The sequence below is a fragment of the Rhyacophila brunnea genome, unplaced genomic scaffold (genome assembly GCF_057557595.1).
Source record: "Rhyacophila brunnea isolate RB1 unplaced genomic scaffold, BYU_Rbru_1.0 scaffold_1, whole genome shotgun sequence".
NCBI classification, from domain to species: domain Eukaryota; kingdom Metazoa; phylum Arthropoda; class Insecta; order Trichoptera; family Rhyacophilidae; genus Rhyacophila; species Rhyacophila brunnea.
In genome coordinates this window covers 35,633,372-35,646,384 of record NW_028232751.1, presented here as the reverse complement: position 1 = coordinate 35,646,384, position 13,013 = coordinate 35,633,372, and the positions used below count along the sequence as shown (strand labels likewise).

At 29.5% G+C, this 13,013-nt stretch overlaps 1 protein-coding gene across 1 annotated transcript in view; it reads right to left on the bottom strand.

Annotated features, from left to right (window-relative positions):
• Positions 1-888: 888 nt before the first annotated feature.
• SLO2 (slowpoke 2) overlaps positions 889-13,013 on the bottom strand; it is a 51,870-nt gene continuing 39,745 nt past the window's right edge. The window contains 4 exon segments of the mRNA XM_085944940.1: positions 889-1,077; positions 2,350-2,450; positions 4,354-4,679; positions 6,087-6,292. Of these exon segments, the coding sequence (XP_085801066.1) occupies positions 889-1,077; positions 2,350-2,450; positions 4,354-4,679; positions 6,087-6,292 (822 nt within the window).

The following is a 13,013-nucleotide window of genomic DNA, read 5'->3' as shown; positions in this document are numbered from 1 at the left end:
TTAATTCTCTCTAAACATGATAAAATAAGATATTCTTTCATACAGAAATTATATTCCCAGATTATTTTGGTTACACACTATGTAAGTATCTAACTCGGAATATATTTTGTAAAATACAATCAATAAGAATTACTGGTAGTATTATAAATCTTGTTCTATTTGACACAGTGCGTGATGATATAGATAATGTAGGTCACGGTGGCCGCGCGGCATAAGCGTTGGACTATAAAGCCGTGGGTCCCAGGTTCGAATCCTGGGTCTGGCAAGTACACATATTGTTTTTCAATTTGTGTGTGTCAGAGTATGGACCTAATAGGTTGAGCAAGTGGCTGACATCCATTTCTCATAAAAAAACAAAATCTGTCAATACAAACTTCCACTCTGTGGAGGCCCATATGATCCTATCAGGATCGGACATGGTCGAAAAAAAAAAAAAAAAATGAAAATAAAGAAATTATAATATTATTATACGCATGTCTTGTTAATTGTATTTTGGTTGAAATGTAATAAGTACAAGAATGCTTGAAAAGTTTAAGAATAATAGATGACTGCAAATAAGCAATTTTTGAATTGCTCCTTTGTGTTGAATCATGACACATTATAAGCCTATGTCGGGTACCATTATCAGACTATTTAGACCACAGATAAATCTCACTCATTGATACAAGTATCTGTGCTTAGCACAACCACTTTAATGTTCAATCATTCAAGTCTATAAAAGTGTACCGATGCCAAATTTAAAATAGCGTCCGACGAGAAATCATTGTCAGTCGATATTCAAATAACATAACTAATTAAAGTTTACAAAAGTAGAGCATGGCATTGTCAATTTCACAGCCACTTGTTACGTACTACAGAGCTTAGCCTTCTGCCCCACATTAGGTGATATCATACTATGGTGCCTTGCAGCGGTGACTGATCGGGCGGAGGACCCAGGGAGGCTGCGTGGTCGTACGGGACTCCAAGGTCGGAGGAGGCTGCCTCCTCAGGCGGCGTTACTTCCAAGCCGATGTTTTCATTTAGTGCTATCTTTATGTTGCTAGGATGATTAGCCGCCTGAAATATATAATATTATTTCTACTCATGTTTATATGTAAATCCTTTTTGATCTTGTCTGAAAGAGTTAATTTCTTCAATAGACTAGACGGAAAAAGACGAGTCGGCTGATCTGAAACGAGGTAGTAGAATTATTTTGTAGAGAGGTGGCATAACTTTTTTGAGGCGAATACAATATATATATATTTCTTGGAGGTCACCAAGGCCCACAGGTTGTTATAATGGTTTATATTAAATTTAAACAAAATGAATTTATAAAAAAAAACTATCGTTAGTTCTGAAACTCATATTTTTTCCATATTTCGGTAGCTTAGAGCTATATTTACCACTGGTCAGATTTTTTTTAACCATTTATGTATTGAACCTAAATGTATAAAATTGTAACAATCATGGACCACTGTTCCAGTAATTAAATTAGCCGCAAGCGAATTTGCAAAGAGCTTCACACAACCGCTACGACATTTATTTACCAATTTGCGGGGCGTATAAACAAAACAATCCATCACGATGGGTGAATAAGCTGCCAATAAATACTACATCATTATTTAGTTGAAAAAAATCATCTAAAAATTGTGCAACACCGTCTATAACCGAACTCAAGTAAATAATCACAATCACCATAAAATGGCTGACATTGCGTCTGTAAGAAGATCGGAATGGCAACTGAGTATTCTTAATATTATTTGTGGATTTTACCAACTTTACCATGATTCATGCGCCTGCAAAATGATTTAAAATGTCATAACATAAATAACGTTTAAGACTCCTTCTATTTATAGTCTAAATTATTTGTTGTAAACACTAAAATATTACAAAAAATAAAAACAAAATCCGAAATCTATGTATATGTAATGTATTTATATGTATATGTATATGTATATGTAAATCTATGTAATCTAGTATAAACATTTAAGACCACATACCATAATACAAAGGTTGTCATCTTCTCAATCCACATACGTAGATTTTTCAGTAATGATTTTTATTGACAATTGTTTTAATTTTTTATATAATATGCTAGATATTTACTTTTATACCTTTATATCCACATTTTTCACGTTACAGTTTTAATTAAATCTTAAAAAATATTGTTTTCATGAATGAATAAATCTTTTATAAGAGTTATTAGTTAGATATTTGCTCAGTCAATTAGGTTCATGTGTTGAATATGCTGATTGGTAACAAAAAAGCGTACGGGAATTTAATCCAGACACGTAAATTCAACCAGTGACCTATGACGTATAAAGAAATCATTCTAGTTTCTGCTCCATGCAAATATGACAAACCACTCACCGCTAATTGTTGTTGCTGATGCTGAAGGAGTGAATTGAAATGAGAGATTCCAATTTCTTCCAAACTGCTCTTCCTTCGATTTACGCCCGTCGCTGGTAATCCTAAATCATATATATATATATAATATTAAATATATTTTATATTAAAAAATATATATATATATATATAATATTAATAGGTAGTAAAATCGGTGTTGTATTGTTGATTTTAATGAAATAATGTTACTCATAAATAAAATAGAAGGCGAAAGAGACTTATGAAACTTTGTAGTATCACATTACATGGAAATTTTGCTATGTTTTCAGTGTGATTAAATTGATAGAAAAAATACAAAAACGCACTTAAGCTGAGCCAGCGTTGTCCATTGTTATTTGTGGAATTGACGTTACTATTTTCGGAAAAAAATCCGCGTACATTTTTAAATATTCCGTTAAGATACACGATAGAGAGCTTTTTTCGATTCAGAATCAAACTCGGGGCCTTTGAACTTTTTACTGCTCTCGATGACGAAGACAAAACACTAAAGATAAATTCTAGCGTTTTTTTCAAATAATTTCAGGCTGTTGGGTACCCTGGATACAATCAATGCCCACTAAATAATTACATATTACTTTGTCAATCAATTTATTAAGGCTATACCTCAGCTGAGGCATGATCTAAAAAGATCGTAACTATGTGACGCGCGGATTGGGCCAATGACACGTGCCGAACGGAACATAATTTGTCATAAAAATTCAACATGCGTCCATTTAGTGTTATGTTTATTGTTATATAGGTAATAATATTAATATATTCATTTACATATTTTCTTTTTCGAGTACAGGCATAACGGTTTTTAGTCATCTTTACACGATATAAGAATATATTCTTACGAGGCCATCACAAAAAAAAATCGACGCGCTCCCACCTCGAATGCTGCTCGGTAATTGGCGAAGAATGCGAAATTTCGTCCCACCTATTGTTGAAAATTATTTGCCGTTTCACTTACGTATGCTCGTAATGAAACGCTGAAAAAATTTCATATAATGCAAGCTACATGGGTATCAAAAAATCTGGAAAGAAAACGATGAATGTGGCAACGATGGTTAGCTCATTATACATTGAAGCTATCATCATCAGTGGCGCACCCAGGGGGGGGGGGGGGGGCAAGGGGCCCTGGCACCCCCCAAAAATGAAAATTATCAGAATGATTTTAAACATTGAAATTGAAAGCCAATAAACTATACCTTTGGGCTTAGACAAATAAAAACACGGCAAAAAAATGATTTGTAATAATTCTCCAGCACTCCAACACAAAAAATTCGAAACACTAATGTCAGGTTTTTTTAGAAACCCAATCCCTAATGGAACTGTCAAAAAATTCTCGGTGTCCACCCGAATTCCATCCAATCGGTGTAGGTCATGGCTGGGGAGGGCTGACAGGGCTCTAGTCTGGGGGCCCGGGATGTGGGGGGCCCGGCGTGTCGGGTTGACCAGATAAGTGAGATAAACACACATAATAAATTAGCTTTAATAGTAAAAAAAGTCGCCTGCGGCGCTATTATACTTCATGACCATAAAAATTTTCAATTACTTATATAATTATGCAATATATTTTTTGATTATTATGTGTCAATACTCGACAGCTCCATTATTAAAGTAGATGTATTAAAAATCGCCAATAATTCACTGTATAAGTAAGTACCCTTAATTTGAACTAAAACACAATTTCCTAGCCTGATGTCGGGACCATGGTGTAGGTACACCGAGTGCAATAGACAAAAGATAAACAAGAAATTAGGCTGTGAAGGAGAAAAAGAGCCTATAGGACTAACTTAAATTCTCCTCCTTGGGCCTCCCCCCAATATTAAATCCTGGGTGCGCCACTGATCATCATTGTTTATATCCGCCATATTTGTCAGATTTAAATGGTGTTATAGTCAGTGTATTTGGCTGTCTAGTATTTATACAAAAAGTTTAAGTCTGAAAAGTGATATAAAGTATAGAAAAAATATCCTTAGTCACCTTGCCGAAGTGAATTTGATCTACGAAGAAGGATATCATCGATGACACGAAGTGAGTTTGATCTCCCGCGAAAGTTTCCAGCAACGGTCGGACTATCCGGCAACGAGAGGGAATTGGCCTTTGTTGTAGCCAAGGGTGGGGCTCTTGGTGAAGGAAATCCACCTAAGCCGATGCCGGAGCCTCTTCTACTTCCTCCGCTTCCACCCTGGGCCCCGCCCATCGACTGAAGAACAGTCTGAGAACAAAAGCTAATATTCGATTTGCGCCTGCTGTTGTGTCTCTCAAAGGTCTTCTGGGCGGAAAACGGTGACGGTCTGACAAGATATCTGTAATGATAAAACAGAATACAGTAAACATATTGAACTACTAAATGTAACTAAAAAAGTAAATATTTACCCAATTGAATTGTTTTAAATTTCTAAACGAACTCTTAACTTTTGTTAAGAGTACGATTGATAGCGTAAATTATTGTTTATAGAATTTTGTGCTATTGTCATGACGTTTTTCATTATACTGAAACAATTTTAGGCTTTTCATGTTTTCTATTTAACCATTTAATTTGATTTAATTCTGAAAATACTAAAGCCTGGTATATAATAGTCCTACCATGACACAAAACTATCCATTTCAATCGTAGTGCTAGTTATTTCTCATTATTCGAGTACACCATGGTAAACTGTTTGTAGAAAATGATGATAGTTTCATATTAAAATACACGGGAATACGTTAATTGAATGTAATATTCAAACAAAAATCTTCATCTACTGCGAAGACGTTACCTCATTGCATTAAAAAATAATCAATACCTATACTACTACCATCAAAATCAAAATTAATAGCACTACCATCAAAACTCGTAATTCAGTACCCGGCCTGCGTATAGTCGGCGTAGCTGAATACCCTTTGTTGATATTTTCATTTTAATATGCAGGAGTTATATAATATGTACGTACAGTGACGTCCCGTGGGGATAGGCACATTCACACAAGGGCGGCGAATGAAGGAACAAATACAAATATTACAAGTATTGAGGACAGTGGCGGTTTTCTATGACGATGCCGTCGCCTCATTAGAAAGTATTGACATCTTTTTTTTTCAAAAAGGTCAGCGTTACTGAACTCCAAGTAACTAAAACCACCACTATTTGATAGTAGGTTTAGTGGAAATACTCTATTTCTTAATAGATTTTGTTTATTATTTTTGGTGTATTAAGATAAATACATCGTAGTAGATTTTTGGGTTTCCACCGTGTGTCCTTATTCCTTCTTTACTCGACGTTTCGGGCTCGTTGCAGAGGCCATTATCAAGAGATGATATGTTTATGATGACAATGTAGTGTAGGTATGTGAATGTAAACATTGCTCTAAGAATGTCAACATGTACAGTCATGTACCTACACTATATTTTCATCATAAAACATATCATCTCTTGATAATGGCCTTTGCAACGAGCGCAAAACGTCGAGTAAAGAAGGAAGAAGGACACACGGTGGAAACCTAAAAATCTACTACGATAAAAAAACAACCGTGAAAGTCTCAAACATTATAGATAAGTACATATTTAACACATGCAGACAATTTGAAAGTAAAAATTAAGTAAGATGGCACTCGAAGTTTGCCTAAGGCCGGCACTTTGCCTAGGGACGTCACTATGTAGGTAGCTTATTGATTTAAAACTTGTTAGATACAATATAATTTCTAATAAAATATTATAGTAAAAATAAGTAAACTCACATGATGTCACCTTCTTCCAATTTAAGATCACAGCTAGGGTTAATAATCACATATGACAGACTATTCCTTTTTTCGCTGACGTCATCGTAGTCTATGCTGGGCAGATTCAGTGACTCCATGCGAGAACGGACAAGGTTCGCGATCTCGGCCCTCTCGATCTGCTGAGCATGGTTGTCTCTTGCTTCATCCACCATGCCAACCGTGTACTAGGAATTTTATATATAATATTAAATTAGTGAAACGGTGAATCTAACTAAATATATAATTATCAAACATACAACACAGACTAACACCGGAACAAACAATGACTCGCACGCAAAATTTGGTATTCCTTTATAGAAAAAATATTCAATGCACAAAATGCTATTTATATTTCAATGTTCCAAATAATGATTATTTACTATCCTACGATATGTAATATTTTATTTAAAAAATATATTAGTTTTAACTAAAATCAGTGACAATTTAGTCTTAATGTTTCCAAGTTTATTTCAATATGGTTTTTTAATTATTATAATGAAAATAATACAAACGAATTCTAAAATATTTTTTATTAGCTGAAGGTTATAATTAGACTAGGTAATTGAATTGTATGTACATTTTTTCAAATTACTTAGTACATAATAATATGCCTATAGTAATTAGTAGTATTAAGTAATAATCAAATATAACGTTTACTTTTTCTAACAAGAACTACCATAAAAGATAAAAAAGATGAATATTTAAAATGACACATTAATATGTAAGTGACTAAAATTTAAAAAAAAAATGCAAACATTCAGTGAAAATTCTCAGTAATCAAAATGCACTTTTAACGTTTGTCAATAAACGTATTTATTATGTGAAATAAGTACTCATAAATACGTTAATAGATTATTGAATGACCATGTATTATAAAATTATATTTTAATACTATAAACATTTGATTCGACCACGTAATATCAATGTGTACCAAACCAACGTATACTAAAAGAATTTCTAGTTTTAAATAATAAAATGAGTTTATTTATAAAAGTTATAGTTTCAAATTATAGTTATAGATCATGTTTTGAATCCTATGAATACTTTACTAAGTTACTATATTAAATTTATATTTAAAAAAGAAAATTCTTTTACACTTCAGAATGAATACAATAAAATAGTCAATTAGTACCTGTGTAGGTATATGTTTAGCATCTAATGTTGGATGTGATAATTGTTTGTTTACTATATTGACAAAACTAAATTTCAAGCAATAATTCTAATGATAACTACTATTATTGGTGACAAAAATTCTAGTGTTTAAAAAATAGTAAATATGTACCTTTTATTGTATAAATAATATTTAATCAGGAATGCAAAAGTTTTAATTAATATGTCTTCTAAATAAAATTGAAGTAAACATGCATTATACAAATTGGTGTATTTTTTTATTTCAATAACTTAATATTATCTATTTTGTAAAATATTAATTAATAGTACCTACTTAACATTTATTAAAGTATGTATTTGGAATACCACGTGCATTAGCATTCATTTTCAGAGTTAAGAGGCAAATAAAACATACAAAAATATCCTCTACTTGACATTTAGATTTTTTTCTTCTTGGGTTTGATTTTAACAAATTATTTTCAGATGTTCAATTGTTGTGTTTTTCTTATAAAGTATACGAAAATATATAAACTATAAACTACTCGTATGTACACCATGTAATAATTAGTGTATAATAAAGGATCACGACAAAAAAATATCGTGTCGGTATTCATAGAATACTACTGAATAAAAAAAGTGATATTGTAATAAAAATAAAACAAAAAATAGGAAACAATTAAAATAATTCGTGATATGAAATAAATAAATATTTATCTTATTGTACAAATTAACTGGTAATTAAAATATTATTTTTTATTATTATTATAATAAATAATTATTGCTATTATCGAAACATTTTTTAGATTTCTTTTTCAACAATTATAATATATCTAATAATGGTTTTATCTGTATTTAGTGCTTTTTAGATATGTGTAATTTATCTTCTTAATTAGTTGAAATTAGAATATAAAAATTCCCCTAAAATTAAAATAATATATTTTTGTGTATAGTCCTAATGAATCATGATGTCAGTGGTTCTCCGAAGTTCCAACCTAATCAAACGAAGAATTTTTCTTAAAAAAAAAATTAGTAGCTTCATGATAATAATATAAAAAGAGTTGGGGAAAAGGTATATTATTGTGCAGTATTTTTTAAGTACCTAAGTTATCGGCTATTTTTAAATGTATATTTTATTTATTTATATTTCTGTAAAAATATAATTTATTAGAACGAAGTAATAGCAATATATAATAATATTTACTTGACATTTTTATAGTTTTTTTTTTACAAAATAATCATAAAATATTTTACTTTAAAAATACAATAATAGTCCAAGATACACCTGTTACAAAATAAAATCTACCGAAAAAAAAAATATGACCACGGTTGATAGATTTTCATAAAATTTAATGTTTGAAAATATACGGTCATATTTAATTGTCGACAATGACATAATTTTGTCACAGGTGTATCAAGATACCTTATGAGTAAATAATCATTGTTTTAATAATCGGGCCGAATTGGCACCGTTTGCGTTTGGGAAATACTTGCTAATGCAATAATTATTAATACACATGTTGGTAAAGGGGTCACTTTTTTGAATCCCTGGCTTACCGCTGTTTTGTCATTATTAGAACATCCGCCCATGCAACTGGTGGGGGTAGTGGTTGGACGGTAGGTGACTCCAGTCTGTGTACTGTCGCCGCACTCCTCATCATGCTGTCATAAATGTTAATTGTCAATTTACAAAACGATCTCAATTTTATTCCTTATTTACCTGCTTTAATAAACACAATATCTATTTTTGTCTAAAAAATCAGCTAAGGGAAACACAGGGTTTCAAAAATATCTAAAACTTTTATTTCTATTCTATTGGGTAGTCAAATTATTATTACCTACCTGAATTTATAATAATATGGTTAGACATTAGTTGTGACATATGTCGGTTACGCTATGATTGATATTATGATAGTATCTATCTATATATTTTTAAACAATCACTATAATGTCAGTGTAATATATTAATTTGATTATAAGATAAACCTTAATTTCACTATATTATAAGTAGACTTATTTTATTAGTCATAATGTAGGTAATTGGGAAATATTTATTATAATTACCTACCTATATGCTTATCAGATAAAGAAAGGACATATCCAAAACATTATTAAACTGTCGCTTTTCAGTACCGCATTATATAATATAGCTATTTTAACAATGTAGGAAGAAAATACTTATAGATAACAATGGTAATCTCAAACGTTACTGACAATAAATACTTAATTACACGCTGACATTATTTAAAAAGTCAATTTAATATTGCATTTATAATATGTAAATTAACAAAAAAGTAATATTATATACGTTAAAAAAAATTAAAGTACACGATTTCAATTAAAAAATATTTCTATCATTCATAATGAATTACACTTTTCGTGTACTTCGATCACCTATTTATCATTTTTGGATTGCATTATACTATGTGAAATCGACATTACAATTATTTTGAATGTAATAGTTATAAAAAGAAAGGCCACGGTGTAGTAAAATATCTAAAATTATCAAACAAGTCGGTTTTAACGTTAATTAAAAAAAAAATTAATTTAATTAATTAATTTTCGCATTTGCGCATAAAGAATTGAGTTATATGGTCATGTCGAAAAGTGGTGATTGGTTCTACCGGTACCTGGACTAAATAATATGTAACTACCAGCCTTAAATCTATATATGTATGAAAATACTATATTATATGGATTTCAAAAACGGAAAATTAAAAATATAGGTATTAGTAAAATTATGACGTATGTGCTTTACAAACAACACAATAAAAAGTGAAATCGTTAAATACTTAACTACCACACAAAATCGTAATTAATACTTACAATAATTTTATTCTTAAATTAAAAGAAGCGACGATATATTTTTTTATAGAATTCTCTAAACCAGGTACCTATGTATTTTGTCTACATAGTATAGCAAAAAATCTATGAAAAGCGACGTATATGAGTCAGTAAAGATATTTTTATTATGCACCCGTCATATTTTTTATATAGCTCCACACCCACCTTATAGCGTATATTATACTAACTGAAGCAAAATAACCTTTTGTAGTTTTCAGCTTATTGTTGGAAATATTTTAGTAAAAATAGCAAAGTAAATTTTGCAATGAAAATATCTAAAAATTAGAAAGGCGCCTCCATATATCGATGTCACAAATTTTCTTCAATGCTCGCGCATTTTTTAAATAAAATATAATATTACGAAATGTATTCATAACAACCAAAAACTCTCCTATCCTGGTTTATCGTTTACTAGAAAAAGAGCTTTTGTAAAATACTTTGGGAGTTGTCAGTGCTTAAATGAATGTCAAAGTATTTGGTAATTTACTGTATGTAGTTGTGTAGTTTATGAAAACTTGTATAAGTATTATACATTATAATTTTATCAAAAAAAGGTTGTTTAGATACAGTTTAGTTTTTTTTTTAATGAAAACATCAAAATATATTTAGGTATATTGAAACTATTGAATTTATGTGAAGTTAAATCATTAACTAACTGGTAGAAGTAAAGAGGTACATATAAGTAAAATTTTTTAACAAATTCGAAAACGTCGAAAAGAAAATAATTTACCCTTAAAAAGATTTACCAGTAGTTATGAACTGATTGCTGAAAATTCCACTCAGTTTAAATGTTTTCTGACACTTGTGTATAACGGGTTTGGTCATTTCTTCGTTATATAGGTGTTGACGTATACATTCATCGGACACAAAAAATAACAAAAATTCAAAGAATCCGAATTGAAAATGATCCAAATAGAATTTTATAGTATTGTATTAATAGTTAGCTGGAATAATGCCGGTTTTAAGAATGATATATTATTTATTAACGTATACATTAGATTTAACCCGTAAAACCTTAAATAATGTATTAAAAACGAAATTAATAATGAGAATTTAAAAAAGTGAAACACGTAAAGCAACACAATCAATGATTTTTAAGTTAGTAGATATGGTGAAAAGTGAGATCTCCCATGAAAGAAAGAGAAAATATTATAATAATCTAGGTGCATGCAATACCCAACTATAAACACCTTACTGCAGCCAATACTATTAATACCTACCTTTAGTAAACGTAGAATAATATTATCAGAATATGTAATTAAATTAGAGATAATAATTTAATTATTTTTTTTCGAGATTCATATATTTTCATAAAACAAAAAGTGTACATATCAATAATGTTTTGGCTTGGCAGTATTCTATAAACAAACACCTCTACATGAAACAAAGTTTTACGTCTATATAAGTAGAACACACAGACTTTTACCACCATGCCACAGTTAAGGTAAGATACCTACCTACATTTAAGTAGAAAAACTAACAAATGTCTTGCTTTTACAAAGTACATCACATAATAATAATATTACATCTCATGGAAAGATTACGTGATTGATGTGAGAGTGCGATCATTCGATTGATTTTACTTTACAACCACACGCCACCAAATTGAAAACAACAATCAATTTCACCATTGCATCAAATTTTCTTGAAATAAAATAAAAACAATTAGTAAAATATATTTTGTTTGGTATGTTTCATCATTTAAAAAAAATCAACGTTTTGAATTAATAATGACAGCATATTATGAGATAGAGATCGGAAAACAAAATCACAAAAGAAAATAAAGGCAGATTTAATGTTTATTAAGCATAGTAAATGTTCTTCGAAACGAAAAATCACAATTCTTGCTATAACAAAATTGTTACATGTTTTTGATCATCACACCAACAAAAAATTAACCACTTAACATATTATTATATAAACAGTTTTTAATTAAATAAAAATAAACTACATACGCAAAACAACTTTTTAAATTGTGACGAACGAAAATTCTTCTGTTATAATATTTTCTTTATAATTATTATAAAAATCCAAGAAAATATGTTGATGTTGGATAATATTACAGATAAGAACATTAATGTGCGGATTCAATGAAAAAATACAATTATGGATTGGTAAAGTGTAATAATAAATACTGTACTGCAGTACTTTTGTTTAAATTCTACATAAACATCAATATAGTTTGTACTATTATATTCACATAAAAAACTTTAATAAATAATTTAATAGAGGTTTTCAAAATAATATAAATGTAAATTTTAAAGAACCTTTTAATGGTTAAGTGGTTAAAATGTTGAATACGTAAAACTAATAAAATTAGTTTAATAAATTAAAAACCAATAATAATTTGCTTATTTTGGCATAAAGCTTGCTTTCAATAAATTACTTTTGGTTACTATAAAATTTATTCAAGATTGTATGTACAAAGTAACTACCAGAAATAAAACAATGACATATCATGAGAACAAAAATAAATAAATCATAAGAGAAATCTCTTCTTTGTAACTGATTATATAATATTTTACTGTATTAGTTATAATGTATAAAAAATAGTATAGAAATTAATCATAATAATAATAAAAAGTGTTAGTAAGTAAAGCTAAATAAATTGTTGTAAGTCAATTTTCAAACAAAAGACAAATTTTACGATCCAAGCATTGTAAATTGCATTTTATAAAAGAAGTGAGTCCACAAGAAAATATGTAAATAACCAAATAAAAATAACGTGAAATAAGAAAATAATAAAGCTGTGAGTTATTTCTGCTTGAAATCAAAGTTGTATCCACCCAGAATGACAAATTAGTTTTAAGTACTTAAATAATATATACTATAATTCAAATTTCTTTATTTTAAAGAAATAGAAAATAACAAATTATAAATTTAAAGCGTTCACGACATGACATAAAATAAATGTTAATATTTTTTTAAAATAAAAATACATAGGAATGTGAGTAA